The sequence below is a fragment of the Equus asinus genome, chromosome 10 (assembly GCF_041296235.1).
Source record: "Equus asinus isolate D_3611 breed Donkey chromosome 10, EquAss-T2T_v2, whole genome shotgun sequence".
In the NCBI taxonomy this organism is placed as follows: domain Eukaryota; kingdom Metazoa; phylum Chordata; class Mammalia; order Perissodactyla; family Equidae; genus Equus; species Equus asinus.
This window is the reverse complement of record NC_091799.1, coordinates 99,832,453-99,846,659: the sequence shown is the minus strand read 5'-3', so window position 1 is coordinate 99,846,659 and position 14,207 is coordinate 99,832,453. Positions and strand designations below refer to the sequence as shown.

Genomic DNA, 14,207 nt, shown 5'->3' with positions numbered 1-14,207 from the left:
TGCAATTTTTGATAGGGCCAGCAAGTTCTAACCAATTCCATAAAAGTGCTGTTAGGGTTTAAAGTGATCACAGGCTCCTTTGCTAGTTTTTCCTAAAGCCAAAATCACCCTTTAATTCTGTGGTCCTTGTGTGCAATGCTAGAACTTTTGATGCAGGGCTTATGAACACTTGCTTGTCCTCAGGACTGAAGAACAGAATATTGAGTGTCATGTCCCAGGCCACCATAGCTCTGATCATGCTGGGACGGTTAAACTGAAGTTTTTATGTTAGAATTCCTCTTTGACCTCGCTGCTCAGGTACTTAACCATGTCAGTTCTCAGGTTAGCCCACGTCTTTAACTGGGCTCTGGAGGGTTTCTTCTACAGACACTTTTACAATTGCTCTAAGTAAACTGGTATCCTGGGAGTTGCCTTCGGGAACAGGTTGTGCCTGCTAGATACCAAACCAAAATCAACTCTGTATACAACTGGACCCAGCAGCTTACGTTGTTTTTCTCAATGTTTAAAACTTTTGCCTCACTGTCTTCTCACTGACATTGTTGCTGATGAGAAATCAGCTGTCATCCTTATCTTTATATGGACGTGTCTTTTTTCCTCTGGCTGCTTTTAATATTTCCTTTTTATTACCAATTTTGAGCAATGTGATCACGATGCACCTTGGTAGAGTTTCCTCACGTTTCTGGTACTTGGGGTTTCTTGAGCTGCTTGGATCTGTGAGTTTATGGTTTTCACTAAATCTGCAAAATTTTCAATCATTATTTCTTCAAATAGTGCTTATATTCTTTTTTTCCTCTCCTCTCCTTCAGGGATTCTAATTATATGTACATCAGGCCACTTGAGGCTCACTGATGATCTGTACTTTCCTTTCCTTTTTTCTGTTTCGTTTTGTATAGTTTTCATTGCTGTCTTCAAGTTCACTAACTTTTTCTTCTGTAATGTTTAACCTGCCTTTAATCCCTACCCATATATTTCTCATTTCACACATTGCATCTTCAACTCTAGAAATGTTATTGGGGTCTTTTGTATATTTTTCACATTTATACTTAATGTTTTGAACATCTGAAATACAGTTATTACAACTGTGAGTCTGGTCATTTTAACATCTACATCAGTTCTGAATTGGTTTTCAATGATCAATTTTTTCTGCTCGTTATGAACCATATTTTCCTGTTTATTTGTTTTTAGGGTTATTTTTGATTAGATGCCAGACATTCTTAACTTGTTGGGTGCTAGATATTTTTGTATGTATTCCTATAGATATTTTTAAGCTTTGATCTAGGATGCAGTGAATTTACTTGGGAACTACTGATCCTTTTGGATTTTACTTTTAAGATTTAACAGGAAAGACTAGATCATATTTAGCCCATGGTTAATTATACCTCAGCACTGAGGCAAGGCCCTCCTGGGTGCTCTACCCAATGGCCCATGAATTCTGAGGTTTTCCTGTCTGGCTCTTGAGAGTGCACACTAAACTCATCCTTCTGTGAGTGCCAAGTTTTTTTTCCTCTAATAATTTCAGGAGGTTCTTTCCTCAGCCTTTGGTATTTCCCTCACGTGCATGCACTGCTAGTTCTCTGCTTAATATTTGAGGGGGACCCTTTGTAGACCTCTAGGGTTCTCTCTATGTGTGGCTTTCTCCTCTTTGGTGTTCTGTCCTATGAACTCTGGTAGCCTTGGTCTCCCCAGATTCCCAAGCTCCTCCTAGGTTCCCAATCCTTGTGCCGTGGTCTAGAAGCTTTCTCAAGACAATGAGGTGGGGTAATCATGGGGCTTACCTTTTTTGTTTCCTGTCTCTCAGAGATCACTGTCTTTCATTGACTAAGGTTTAGCATCTTAAAAGCCATTGTTTCAACTATTTCTCTTTATTGTTGTTATTGTTGTCATTCCTTAAAGGAAGGTAAATCCTTTGGGACCTTGTCACTCCATCTTGGCATCTTGGCTGGAAGTGGGAGTCCCTCAGGTTTAGCTGCTTCTATAGGTTCATAATGCAATTCTGTAACTCAGGGCTTTGGAAGCCAGAGGACTGAGTGACAATGATGAAAGTAATGATAAATTATCAGAACACAAGTTTATTCTACAGTCAATCTGGAGGCAAACGGCATTTACAACACAAGTGCAGTTCTTGCTATCAGTACTACTTACTGGGATCTTAGAAGAAGTCACTTTGTCATGTGTAATTAGGGTCCATGACTTGGTTAGAACTCTGCTTCACTTGACGTTGTTCTCCTTAGGTTGGGCCCATCCCCGTCCTGCCTCAGGCTGGTCAACATGTCCAACTGAGTGTATGTCTCTAGGAGTCTGCTGATTGGGCAGAGTCCTCATATAACCTCTGTGTTTTTTCTGGCCCAATTTCTAACCCTTCATGCTTCCTGCTCCATTTTCACCATAATCTTTCAAAACTCTGTTTCTTTGCATTTAAACCTTATGCTTGACATCGCACTGTTAACTAGGGCAAAGGCAATTCTCTTTGCCTTAGATGTCAAATTATGATTTTTACTTTTATTTGCTGCACTCCACTAATCTGCCCTGGTTCTCTTTTACAAGACACACTAACTGCTAAGCTACACTAAATTCAGTGCCCTTCTCAAAGCTGCTGTCCCTATCTCTTGGGACAAGTCTCAAATTTCCCAGTTCTCTTATTTTTTATTCATTTGGGTCACATGGCCACAGATTCTGTTTCCTTCTTCCCTACATCTATGTTTTATCATGTTACCTCTTTAAATATTAACAGATTAATGTCCAACTATCTCTTTATTCTATCTTATTTTAAAAAGAAATGGGAAAATAATAGACTCTTTAAGAACAATCCTAATTTTAGGAGGAAAATTGACTATACAAAGATAGCTAAAATGTTTGGTTAAATAGCAAGTACAGATAATATTTCTATACTTCAAACCCTGGGCTTTCACAGAGTTCAATTACAATAGAAATAACCCATAAACAGGAGGTGCAAGAGCATTCATTCATATTGTGGACATCTTCAACCTACTATCTCCAGTTGTTTTAATATTCTATGACAAACAAAATCACTGTACTGTAAATGAGAAAAAGGTAACTGAAGTCCATGTTGGCTATGAAAAACATTTATCACTTTGCTTCTGCCATAATACCATTATGTTTTGATGCTCATGAACCAAGTAATGAATGTTTTAAAGTTTAAAAGGTGTTTAGGGCCATTATGAAGATCCAGTTTGCTAGTCAATTTGTCACAGAAAAAGAGTGTGCACAATCTTCCCATAAAGAGAAGTCATTGTTCCAGATGATGAGGTCTATGAAAAGCTGTCTCCATGCAAAATTTTGGTGTTTTGGGGCTGGCCCCGTGGCCGAGTGGTTGAGCTCGTGTGCTCCGCTGCAGGAGGCCCAGTGTTTTGTTGGTTCGAATCCTGGGTGTGGACATGGCACTGCTCATCAAACCACACTGAGGCAGCGTTCCACATGCTGCAACTAGAAGGACCCACAATGAAGAATATACAACTATGTACTGGGGGGCTTTGGGGAGAAAAAGAAAAAAATAAAATCTTTAAAAAAAAATTTTGGTGTTTTATCTCCACATTTCTGCTTTTGTTTGGGTCATAAAAAGTTAAGGACACTAAAAAAATGCAACCAAATTTCAACAGTTGCTATAAAAACACATTCTTAGAACTCTAGATTTCAGATGGTAACACTGTCCACATGAAACTTGGATGCTGTTGTGTATCCTAAATCAATCTTTTAATTACTCAAGTTTTTCATAAATCAAGTTGTTTTTGTTTTGTTTTTTGGTGAGGAAGACTGGCCCTGAGCTAACATCTATTGCCAATCTTCCTCTTTTTGCTTGATGAAGATTGTCCCCAAGCTAACATCTGTGCCAATCTTCCTCTATTTTATATGTGGGATGCCTCCACAGCACGGTTTGGTGAGCAGCGTGTAGGTCTGCACCTGGGATCTGAACCTGTAAACCCTGGCCACCGAAGTGGAGCATGCAAACTTAACCATTACACCACCAGGTCAGCCCCAAATCAAGTTTTTTTAAGTAAGGATTTCTCTGTTCTTTGTACAAATTATTTTCAATATTTTAAAAATTACAACAATTTATCAGTGTTTGGCTTAATGATTATCTTCTCAAATCAACCCCATGGATTATCTATCTGCCTTTCCATATATTCCCTTACCATTTAATATGGTAAATTAATAAATTATACAATAAATGATAAAAATGTGATTGAATTATATGTATGCTTGTGTATTTGCATTTTGATAAGAAAACTCTTACGTAAGTATATATATTTATAGCAACACACAAACATGCCTTAGCGGCCCCTTGCCCTACCTGAGGATTATTCCATTTGTCTAGAGTTAATAGGAGGGGCAGTGCTTCGTATAAGTAAGTTGGAGATCCTGAGAGTCAAAATTCTACTTTAACCATTGGGATAGAAATCTTTCTAAAATGCTTTCTGTTTTCTAAAATTACTAGTAATAGTTTAAGTTTTTCTTAATGACAGTGGGTCAGCGTTATGATTTCCAGTTACTAAAATATATGAAACAGCCAAAAAGTTGAATGGCCTCTGATGGCTTTTCTTTCTTGCAGCCTAGTATTTACTTTTTCTAACTCTTCCACCTTTTCTCTTTGCCATCAGGTGTCTATCCTCCCTTCTTATGGCAGATCTGTGTGTCTGCTTGTCTGTTTTTAAGAGGTGCTCCTTGCACTTTTTAATTTGTTGCTTGAAATCTGATGTGGACTGGGAAATCTGATGGTCATAGTTGTTAAACTTTGTCTAAAATACAGAGCAGCTTTTGCGACATTGATTTCAGCTGTTCCAGAACCTTCTGCTTCCTTCTTGGTAGTCTCTACTCTATTAGTAATGGAAAAATTTACCAAATCAATGCTCTCTGCATATGTAGACATGAATTTTACACTGGAGACAACTGTGCTAAATTAATGTATAGGTTTATGCCTTGAAAACAGTCGGCAAGATGTGTTTGCTAGAAAATATTGCGAACTTTTATCATATTTCTTCCATAATTCTCATATAATCCAAAAGTAGGAGAGAATTTTTAATATCAACATAATATAAATTAGTGTAAAATAAATTACTATAACGTAGTATAAATAGTAAACATATCATTTTATTACTTCCTACACCTAAAGACCCAGACATATCTCAGCAGCTCTCCCAGCTGATCTGACGACCTGTAAGACATAGAGCCTGGTAATTTAAACAGAAAGTTCAGCACTGCAGGAATTGTGGAACTGGGCAAAGCTATCTAGATCTGCAGCCTGCAAAGCATTGATGAGTCTGGAAACTGAAAAGAAAACAGTTCTCCCATAATTCCTTTCTGTCAATTTTATTGTATTGACCATATATTCCAATCTGAATCAAAGAACCAAATAAAGAATCATAAAATGTGACCATCTGTACATGGCCTGGTAATAATATGTGCTATTAACTGCTTAGTGACTGATAGATGTATATAAATATGAAAGATTGTTATCCACAAAAAAGACATGTGGCTATAGATGCTATGTCAGTTAAACACTTGCATTTGAGTATTTTTGCTCATCTAAGCAGAGGGCTGAGCAGTAGGGTACAAAGAAATAAATAGGACTTAGCTTCTGCCCTCAAAGAGCTTACAGACCAGATTCCCTTCTAGAGAACATTCTTAGTAGCTCAGAAAGGACTCATAAAAATCAATGAATAATTGGTGACACTGATCCTCAAATTTGATGTTTAGAAGTGGTGCAGTTCTTGGTATGGACCGTCTTTTTTCCTCTGGCTGCTTTTAAGATTTTCTCTTTACTACTGATCTTGAGCAATCTGATTATAATGTATCTTGGTATAGTTTCTTCATATTTCTTGTGCTTGGATCTGTGAGTTTATGGTTTTTTTTATTAAATTTGAAAAATTTTCAACAACTATGTCTTTGAATATTTTTTTCTGTTCTCTTTCTCTTTTATGTCTCATCTGGGGACTCCACACATTCATCAGGCCACTTGAAGCTCAATGATGCATTGTAAATTTTTTCCTTCTTTTTTCGGTGTTTCATTTTGTATAGTTTCCACTGCTGTCTTCCAGTTTGCTAATCTTTAATTCCATAATATCTAATATGCTTTTAATATCATTTCCATGTATTTTTTGCTTCAAACATTGGACTTTAAACTCTGGAAGTTTTATTTGGGTCTTTAATATGTTTTCCGTGTTTCTAACTAACTTTTTGAGTATAAGGAATATAGAGTTTAACTTTTAAAGCAAAGGTTGTAGTCTTACACTCAAAATCTTCCAGGGCTCAAAGACATTTCTCCATTTTTAAATTCTTATGGTAAGAATCTAAGTATTTCTCAAGGAAAATAATAATTCACTAAAAAATCATATTTTAAGGGGGCATACTCGATTTGCCACCATCTAGATGGCGTTGTGCCTCAGGTCAGACTCATGCCTACAGCACAGAGCCCACTTTCCCATGCCCATCTAGGTAGTCCCCCAAGGCAGGGGAGCTGGGTAGGGACTTGCAACACCTAAGTACTCTTAGCCATGCATAGTGACAACCCCTTGGTGGCCTAGGACATCCCACTCCCATCTTTGCATCCAGTGTCATGACTGATCTGCATAATGCGATGTGAAGCAGCCACGGTCTTCTCTGTTTTCAGATGACACATCTCAGACATAATGAGGTGTTATAATTTGCCCAGGGTCAAGAAGCTCAGAAAAGGTAGAGCCTAGGTTTGAATTGTGATTTGAGTCAAAGCCTCCTAAATTTAGAGGGAGGTAAGATCTAAGGATTAGTTTAAGGGAGTGATTTCCATTATTATCTCTTTTCTAGACATGTAAGGTTATACTCTGGAATTCTGCCTGGCATGAGTCTACTTTTGAAGCTTTTCTCTGGTTGAAACCAACAGATCACTACATTTCAAGCCCAGCCCAACCTGAATTCTTGCGGTACAACACCAGGGCTGCCTATGGGCAGGGGAGGAAAGGGTCAATTATGCTCATTCCTAAGACTCTCAAAAGAAGGGGTGGGCCTGCCCATGCATCGGTAGCCAACTGCTGAGAAGTTATTGTCAGGGACTGGGCCCCAAGAGCTGGGATGTCACACCCAAGAAAGACAGTAGTCTTGCAGCTGGGACTGCAACAATGGAAACAAACGATGACAGAGACAGAGAGGTAACAAGAAGGCAGATATTGAAAGGTACAATAAGAAGGGAGGGTATAGTTACATGACAATACTGAAGCCAGTATGTATGGTACCTATGGTACTGAGCTTCTGAGAATTATCTGTAGCTATGTCTCTATATTAACATTGTTTTGAAGAAAATGAATGTTAAAGAAAAGAGTGATTTATGCATATCCCAAACCCCAGCCTTTGATATTAAATGAATGGAAAATGGATGGTAGAGGTCCAAACTTCCTCTCGATATTTTCCCCATTTCCTCTCATTCTAAGAGGTTACACTTTTTTATGCAAAAGGCAAGTTAGTTCATGCAATGATTAGTGGCCATACTCAAGAATTCTTTGCTATGGTGAATCCCTTTCTACCCAAAATGAGGGTCATGGAGATTTTCTGTGGAAACCCATCAGGAACAGCGTGTGTTTATCAGGACTCAGAGAAGAAGGCCCTCCTGATCTCCTTCCCAATCACACATTTGCTTTACTTTAACATTTTTGCCAAAGATAACTAGCAATACCGTTCTTCTCTACAAGCCCATAACTTAAAAATGCAAGAGGTTCTTTTCCTGCCAGGACGGGACAAGCTATAACATCACAGGGATACACATGGGTTTTTATATAAAGTGTTTAGGTACGAGCTCCCTTAACCAGTCAACAATAGTGCTTTGAAAAGCATCAACTTGTCACAATCTCCCCCGAAAATGAAGTAGCTCAGCTACACAAACAGAACGGAAAGCATATCACAGCATTTTCAACGACTGTACTTACATCTACTCATCTGCGTTTTGTAGTGATCTTCAAGGACCCCTGAGCTCTTAAGAAGAATTAAAAAAAAAATACCTCTTGGAGGGGTGGGGGGTGAGCACAAAGGGTGAAGGGGTGCACTTACAACACGACTGACAAACAATAATGTACAACTGAAATTTCACAAGGTTGTAACCTATCATAATCTCAATAAAAAGTTAAAAAAAGTAGACGTTAGCTTCTGAAAAAAGCAAAAATAACAAAAAACAAAAAAGCAAAGAAACAAAACAACAACAACAACAAAATACCTCTCTATGTCCAAGAGTTCAATGTAACTGGTCTTTCTCTGATGTCCTCAAAAACTTGATTAGAATTGCATTTCTCAACACTGGACTCCTATTACTTTCTAGGAGCGTGCTCTTAATTCCAGATTTCTTTTTTATTGTAAGGAACTGGTCATACCTTCCAGCTCCCTGCAGCCAAGTTCTGCAGGGCGCCTGCTGCCCCTTCCAGCGTGTCTGCATTTGAGCACTCAGAGAGCAGTGTGAGGTAGGGTTTGACTATTGATGGGTGCCACAGCATCTGGATCCCTTTTGGTGGTTCTGCACAGTCTGGAAGAGGTCCTACTCCATCCCACTGGTGGAAGAAAAATGAGAGAGTCAACATCTTTAACATCATTACACTTCCCAGTATTGCCTTCTGCAACATTACAGACAAAAATAAAAGCAGGGAGTCATCACGTTTGGTGAATATCTACTGCATGTAGGGTAATGTATTAGCTGTCCAGGGACCACCCAAAACAGGAGAGCCTCTCCTGCCCACCGAGAGCTTCTGATGGAGGGGAGAGGGGTTGGAGCATGTACATAAGTGAATGCAACTGGCAGTGGAATGGATAAGCTCTCTGAGCACCACTCTAGCACACTGCTATAGGAAAGGAGAAGAGATGGATTCATTTTGATGGGGTAGAGTAGAAGAAGGCTAAAGAACAAGGCAGCGTATTTTACAGTTGGCATACTATTGGCACAACATAGTAGTAACAATCAAATCTCCTCACTTAGCCATAAGTGTTAACTGTGATAAATTCCTAGATAACTTGTAAAATAAATATTTGTTTGATTTCGAGTACTATCATTGCATCTATAGGCATCAAACAAATGACAGAATGGACAAAAGAGAGAAAATTGCTATGGTTTATTAGATGCATTGACATGAGCTACAGGCAAATCTAGAGTTTACAGCAATTCTGTTAAGTTTGCTCTGAACCGAATCTATTGAATAACAGGAAAATGTGTAATTAAAAATTAATTAAACATAATTTAAAAATTATGCCTTATATGCAGAAAGGAATATCAGTAGACTATTAAAAATGATAATTATGAAGACTGTGTAGCAACTTGGATAAACGATTATGATAAAAGTTAAATGAACAAAGCAGGATGCAAAGTGGTATGGGGTTTGTGCTTTATATCAAGTAAAATGCATCATAAAAAACCTGTAATGATAATAAAAATTTATTAATAGAATGTTTATATCTTTCTTTTTTTCTATACTTCAAATTTTCCGTTCTATTACTCTTATAATTTAAAAAATATTAAAAATTGCAATAATGATTCTGATCTTTGATCACATACAGCCTTTATCTTTTATGAAAAATAAAGGCAATGAATATAACGAGAGTAGAAATGAAGTACTAGTGACCGTTTAAAATAAATACAATCTAAATGACATACACTAAGCTTTCTCGTAGATATTTTATGTATATACATATGTGTGTGTGTGTATATGTATGTATAAATATGAAAACAAAACTAAATTTCAGAATTTGTGTAAGTTCCTTCATTCTGAAAATTTTACTGGAAGAAAATAAAGGCCTACTTCATATCCTTGTAACACAAAAATTGAAGTGTTGATAGAGATAATATAAAGTTATTTAACTGTCACAAATAAATTCAAGAATTTCATCATTTATTTTCCATAAGAAAAATTAAAAATTCATGCCTTCTTTTTCTCAATTACGATATAGCTTAGTTTAAGTCAAGGCTAACCCACAGAGATGAATGACATCCCATGGATAGATATTGGACATCCCATTAAAGGTCACTTTCAATGAAAGTGTCGCTCAGTTTCAACTTTATAACAAAGGCACTCAGTGTGGGAATCTTCCTGTTCTTTTAACCAAAGTCACTTCTAAACTGTTCAAAGATAACTTTGTACCCATGCACAGCCTATCAATTAAATCAGCACATCTCTTCTAAATACATAAAAAAAACAAAATTAAAAGTGAACCAGAATTGCCACATCACTCCTGGTTCATTATTTGCGACTGTCTCATTGCATTGGATGGAAGGATGGCACTAGCACAAAAGAACAGTAATTTTGCAGGTTTGTTGATTTCAATGACGAAGCAGGGGTAATATTAGCTTCTCAAAGGAAACCAGCCTGGGGTACTGAATCTATCTGCTTGCGCAACAGGAAATGGAAAATCATTTCATTTGGTTTTTTTTTTTTCATTTTTTATTTTGTCATCTCCTCAAAACTTTTATGCTATCATTTTCATATAAAGATTTGACAATATTCAGAAAAATCAGACTAGGAAATTTAGAACTCAACAAGGATGAAATTTCCCTCTCATGTACAAACTAACAGAACAGCAGGAGGTATGTAGAAGCAGTATTTGCATGCTCATTACAAAATGTGACAGCCAAACTATAAAAAGAGCAAAAAGCAGCTGTGTTATCATTTGCTGGGTTTCATCTTGTTCTCGTTTTCTAACTCCTGCGCAATAAAACAGGATAAATGGTTAAATCAGTAGACAATTTTCTTCTGCTCTGACATGTGATCTATGTAGCTCTTAAATACCATTTATTACAATCCTTTTTTAATGGTGACAGAGAGAATCTGAAGGAAATAAAAGGAAAAGTGATGTGAATATGGATAATCTTTGATGACAAGTAGAAACGGGGTTCAAAGGAGAGTCTCTGCTATTTCGGAACATTGACAGCACCTGGCACGTCAAGACCGAAGAAAAAGCACTATTTCAAAGCCCGTCAATGTATTTGGCCTTGATCTGGCTACTTCATTCAAACTTTTACTGAGTTAATAGGGAAAGAAGTATCAATCGTCCATTAAAAAATAGGTTTTCATCCCCTATAAAAAGACCGGAAGTCTTCTTTAAGAGTTGTGCCGACATACTCAACATACATTACCTAACAAGTCAACATCAGCAAGACTATACAGCAACGGTGACATCAAGATCAGACTAAAGTTGTCAAACCATCCTGCACATACAGATTTTTAATGCTAACCTTCTTCTGCAGTAAGGATCCACGAGAAATCATGGGATACGCAATTCTTTTACCAAAGTGGAAATATGTCAATTTATAAACTTAAATAAAAGATGCATCTATCCTTAAATTTCTACAGAACTAGCACATGGACTGGAGGCAAGCAGCAGCTCAATCTTTAACACAGCCAGAACACTGATCATCCAGCTCATTAGTCCTAAGAACACAGGATTAAATTTATAAGCCTTATGCGAACTGTGTTTGTTTTGGACTATATCTTGAGGGCACATTACCCCAAAATTCTCTGAGTTTGAAATATGAAAATAAAATACAAAGAAGCGAAATGTCATAAAGTCAGGAGACAGAACTTTCTATGTAATAAAGACAGGGCACAACCAAGGAGACAAAGTATTTCTAGAAAACCCACAGGGCCATGCTAGCAGAGTATTTTTTGATTACAGTATCTGCATTACTGCCAATTTGTGACATACGCAAAAATACAAGTGTGTATTTCTATATCTTCATTTATCAGGTTAAAGTTTAAAAATCAAGAAGAGACTAGATAAAAGGGAAGCAGAAGCAAAAGGAGAAAGATATTTGTGGTTTAAAAAGTTTTATTCCAGCCTGGGGGAACTTTTCAGTGAAACCATCCCCTCCTCATAGTTTTACTCTTCATGCTTGAAAGTTAAATAAATGTTCCTCGGTTTTGCAGGTGTTTTTATTTTCATCTGTTATATTTTAACAAATAAAACTTTCAGAAGTTCTAGCAGCTCTTGATTCTTAAAGGTGTTACTTAAATGTTCAAATTACACTTCAAGCAAGTCATAGCTGTTAAATAGGAAACAATATCAGAGAGCGTATTTCTCTGAGAATAAAGCTCCGCTTATTCATTTTCTTGTTTATAGGAATTTAGAATTTTACACATATATTTAGAGTTCATGAAGCTAGGGATTGAGTGGGTTATACCAGAGTTTTTGAGATTTTTTTATGGATAATACTATGGGTTGAAGGTTTGTGTCTCCCCAACATTCATATATTAGAGCTCTGATCCCCAATGTGATGGTATTTGAAGTTGGGGTTTTTGAAAGGTCATTAGGTTTTGATGAGGTCATGAGGGTGGAGCCCCCAAGATGGGTTTAGCATCCTTATCAAGAGATGAAGGGACCAGAGCTTTCTCTTTACCCCATGTAAGGACACAGCAAGGAGAAGGCCACCTGTGAACCAGGAAGAGGCCCTAAACAGACACTGAATATGCCAGCCCCTTGATCTTGGACTTCCAGCCTCCAGAACTATGAGAAATAAATGCTTAACACCCAGTCTATGGTATTTTGTTAAAGCACTCAGACTATAGCAGACTAAGACAGTAATCACAGTGAGGACTAAGAAAACTTGATGTTAGCAGGACCTTCCAGCTACACCATGTCTTTTCTGCCACGGCGCTCTCGTGGGGACAAGCTAGCAGCAAACAAGGAGAATGTGGCAGGATCATGTTGACAGTAGGTCACAGAGCAAACTGATTGCTTTGTCATCCCACATAGTATCAACACTCAATAACCTATCATACCTTCATAACAAAACATAATATTTCTTTACTAGCTTTAAATGTATGACTATATGAGTAATATCAGTAAACAAATCAGTGAACAATTTATATCATTCACTTTCTAAAATTGCATAAAATTGAAAATAGATATTCTCTTTCCAAGAATGTGATGCTCAAACCTTTTGAAAAGGAAGTGAACAACATGCTCCCAAGTTAGAAGCCAAGGGGCTGCTAAAGTTTGGACATGATGCTTTTCTAAAAGTTTTTATTTGGTGAGGAAGATTGGCCCTGAGCTAACATTTGTTGCCAATCTTCCTCTTTTTGCTTGAGGAAGGTTGTCCCTAAGCTAACATCTGCACCAATCTTCCTCTGTTTTATATGTAGGACGCTGCCACAGTGTGGCTTGATGAGTGGTGTGTAGGTCTGCACCCAGGATCCACACCTGCAAACCCTGGGCTGCTGAAGTGGAGCACATGAACTTAACCGCTACACCAGGCTCGCCCTGACACGATGCTTTTTGATATGATCATGGTAAGGGAAGGAGAGACACATGAGCCACTCTAAGAAATGTCTGCTTAGGAATAAAATCACATAGATGTGGGAATGTATTCAATGTGTGGGTTAAAAAAAAAAAAGAAAAGAAAAATGCCTTTCTTTGGACTTGTTTTTAATGCTTTTGCTTCTCCATCAGGCTTAAATTCTATTTAAAAGAATTCTATCTTAGTTGACTTGAAGATGGAATAGTGGAAGCAATTTGCTCCTTATATGAAGAGAAAGATGTGACTTACAGATAAAAATCAGAAAGTTCAAAAACCAGAAAGTAAAGATGTCTATACGTTTAACAAAGAGACTTTGTAAACATGGGGTTCTTTAAGGGATGGCGGCTCAGGAGACTCTAATTATTACATTTATAAAAGCCCCTACTGAATGAGAAGTTTACAAGAGAACATCAGCTCTTCCTCTCTCAAGGAGCCTACAACTGCCCCAGTCTTCATCTCCAAAGCACTGGGCTGGGTACCATGAAGATGGGAACAAGAAGCACTTGCCTAAGGGGAGAAGGATTTACATTTCAGGAGAAGTGCTAAAATATGCCACTGTTCCTCTCACATATGTCACAGCCATCCCAGTTTATGTGAAGAAAAGAGCTTTTCCTGCTGAGCTGTATCTTTGGAACACAAATAGAAAAGGCCTCTTCACCAGTGGAATGCATCTCTACTGCCTAGATTTCTCTACCACTGAGGGGGCACCACAGTCATTACACATGTGCAGGTTTTCCTTTTCAAGGGAGTTCAATGAACTACAAAATAGTCCAGAGATACTGCAGGTTAAAGGGAGTGGATCTGCAGAGACAGGAAAACATTCTGATTTTAAAATCCCACTCTTCCCGCCCAGCTGAAGACACTGTACATCGCACAGTGCAGGAAGAGAAGATGCTCTAAGATGGTTCTAAGAAGGTAATCTGTCAGGGATGTTCTCTCATGCAGGGTTTGGTTT

At 37.7% G+C, this 14,207-nt stretch overlaps 1 protein-coding gene across 8 annotated transcripts in view; it reads right to left on the bottom strand.

Moving 5' to 3' along the window:
- The window catches only part of CTNND2 (catenin delta 2), an 888,692-nt gene that overhangs the window by 108,690 nt on the left and 765,795 nt on the right, over positions 1 to 14,207 (bottom strand). For all 8 annotated transcript variants that reach the window (XM_070519868.1, XM_044779487.2, XM_070519864.1 and 5 more), the window contains one exon: positions 8,349 to 8,522. In XM_070519868.1, the coding sequence (XP_070375969.1) occupies positions 8,349 to 8,522 (174 nt within the window). The remainder of the gene's footprint in view (positions 1 to 8,348; positions 8,523 to 14,207) is intronic.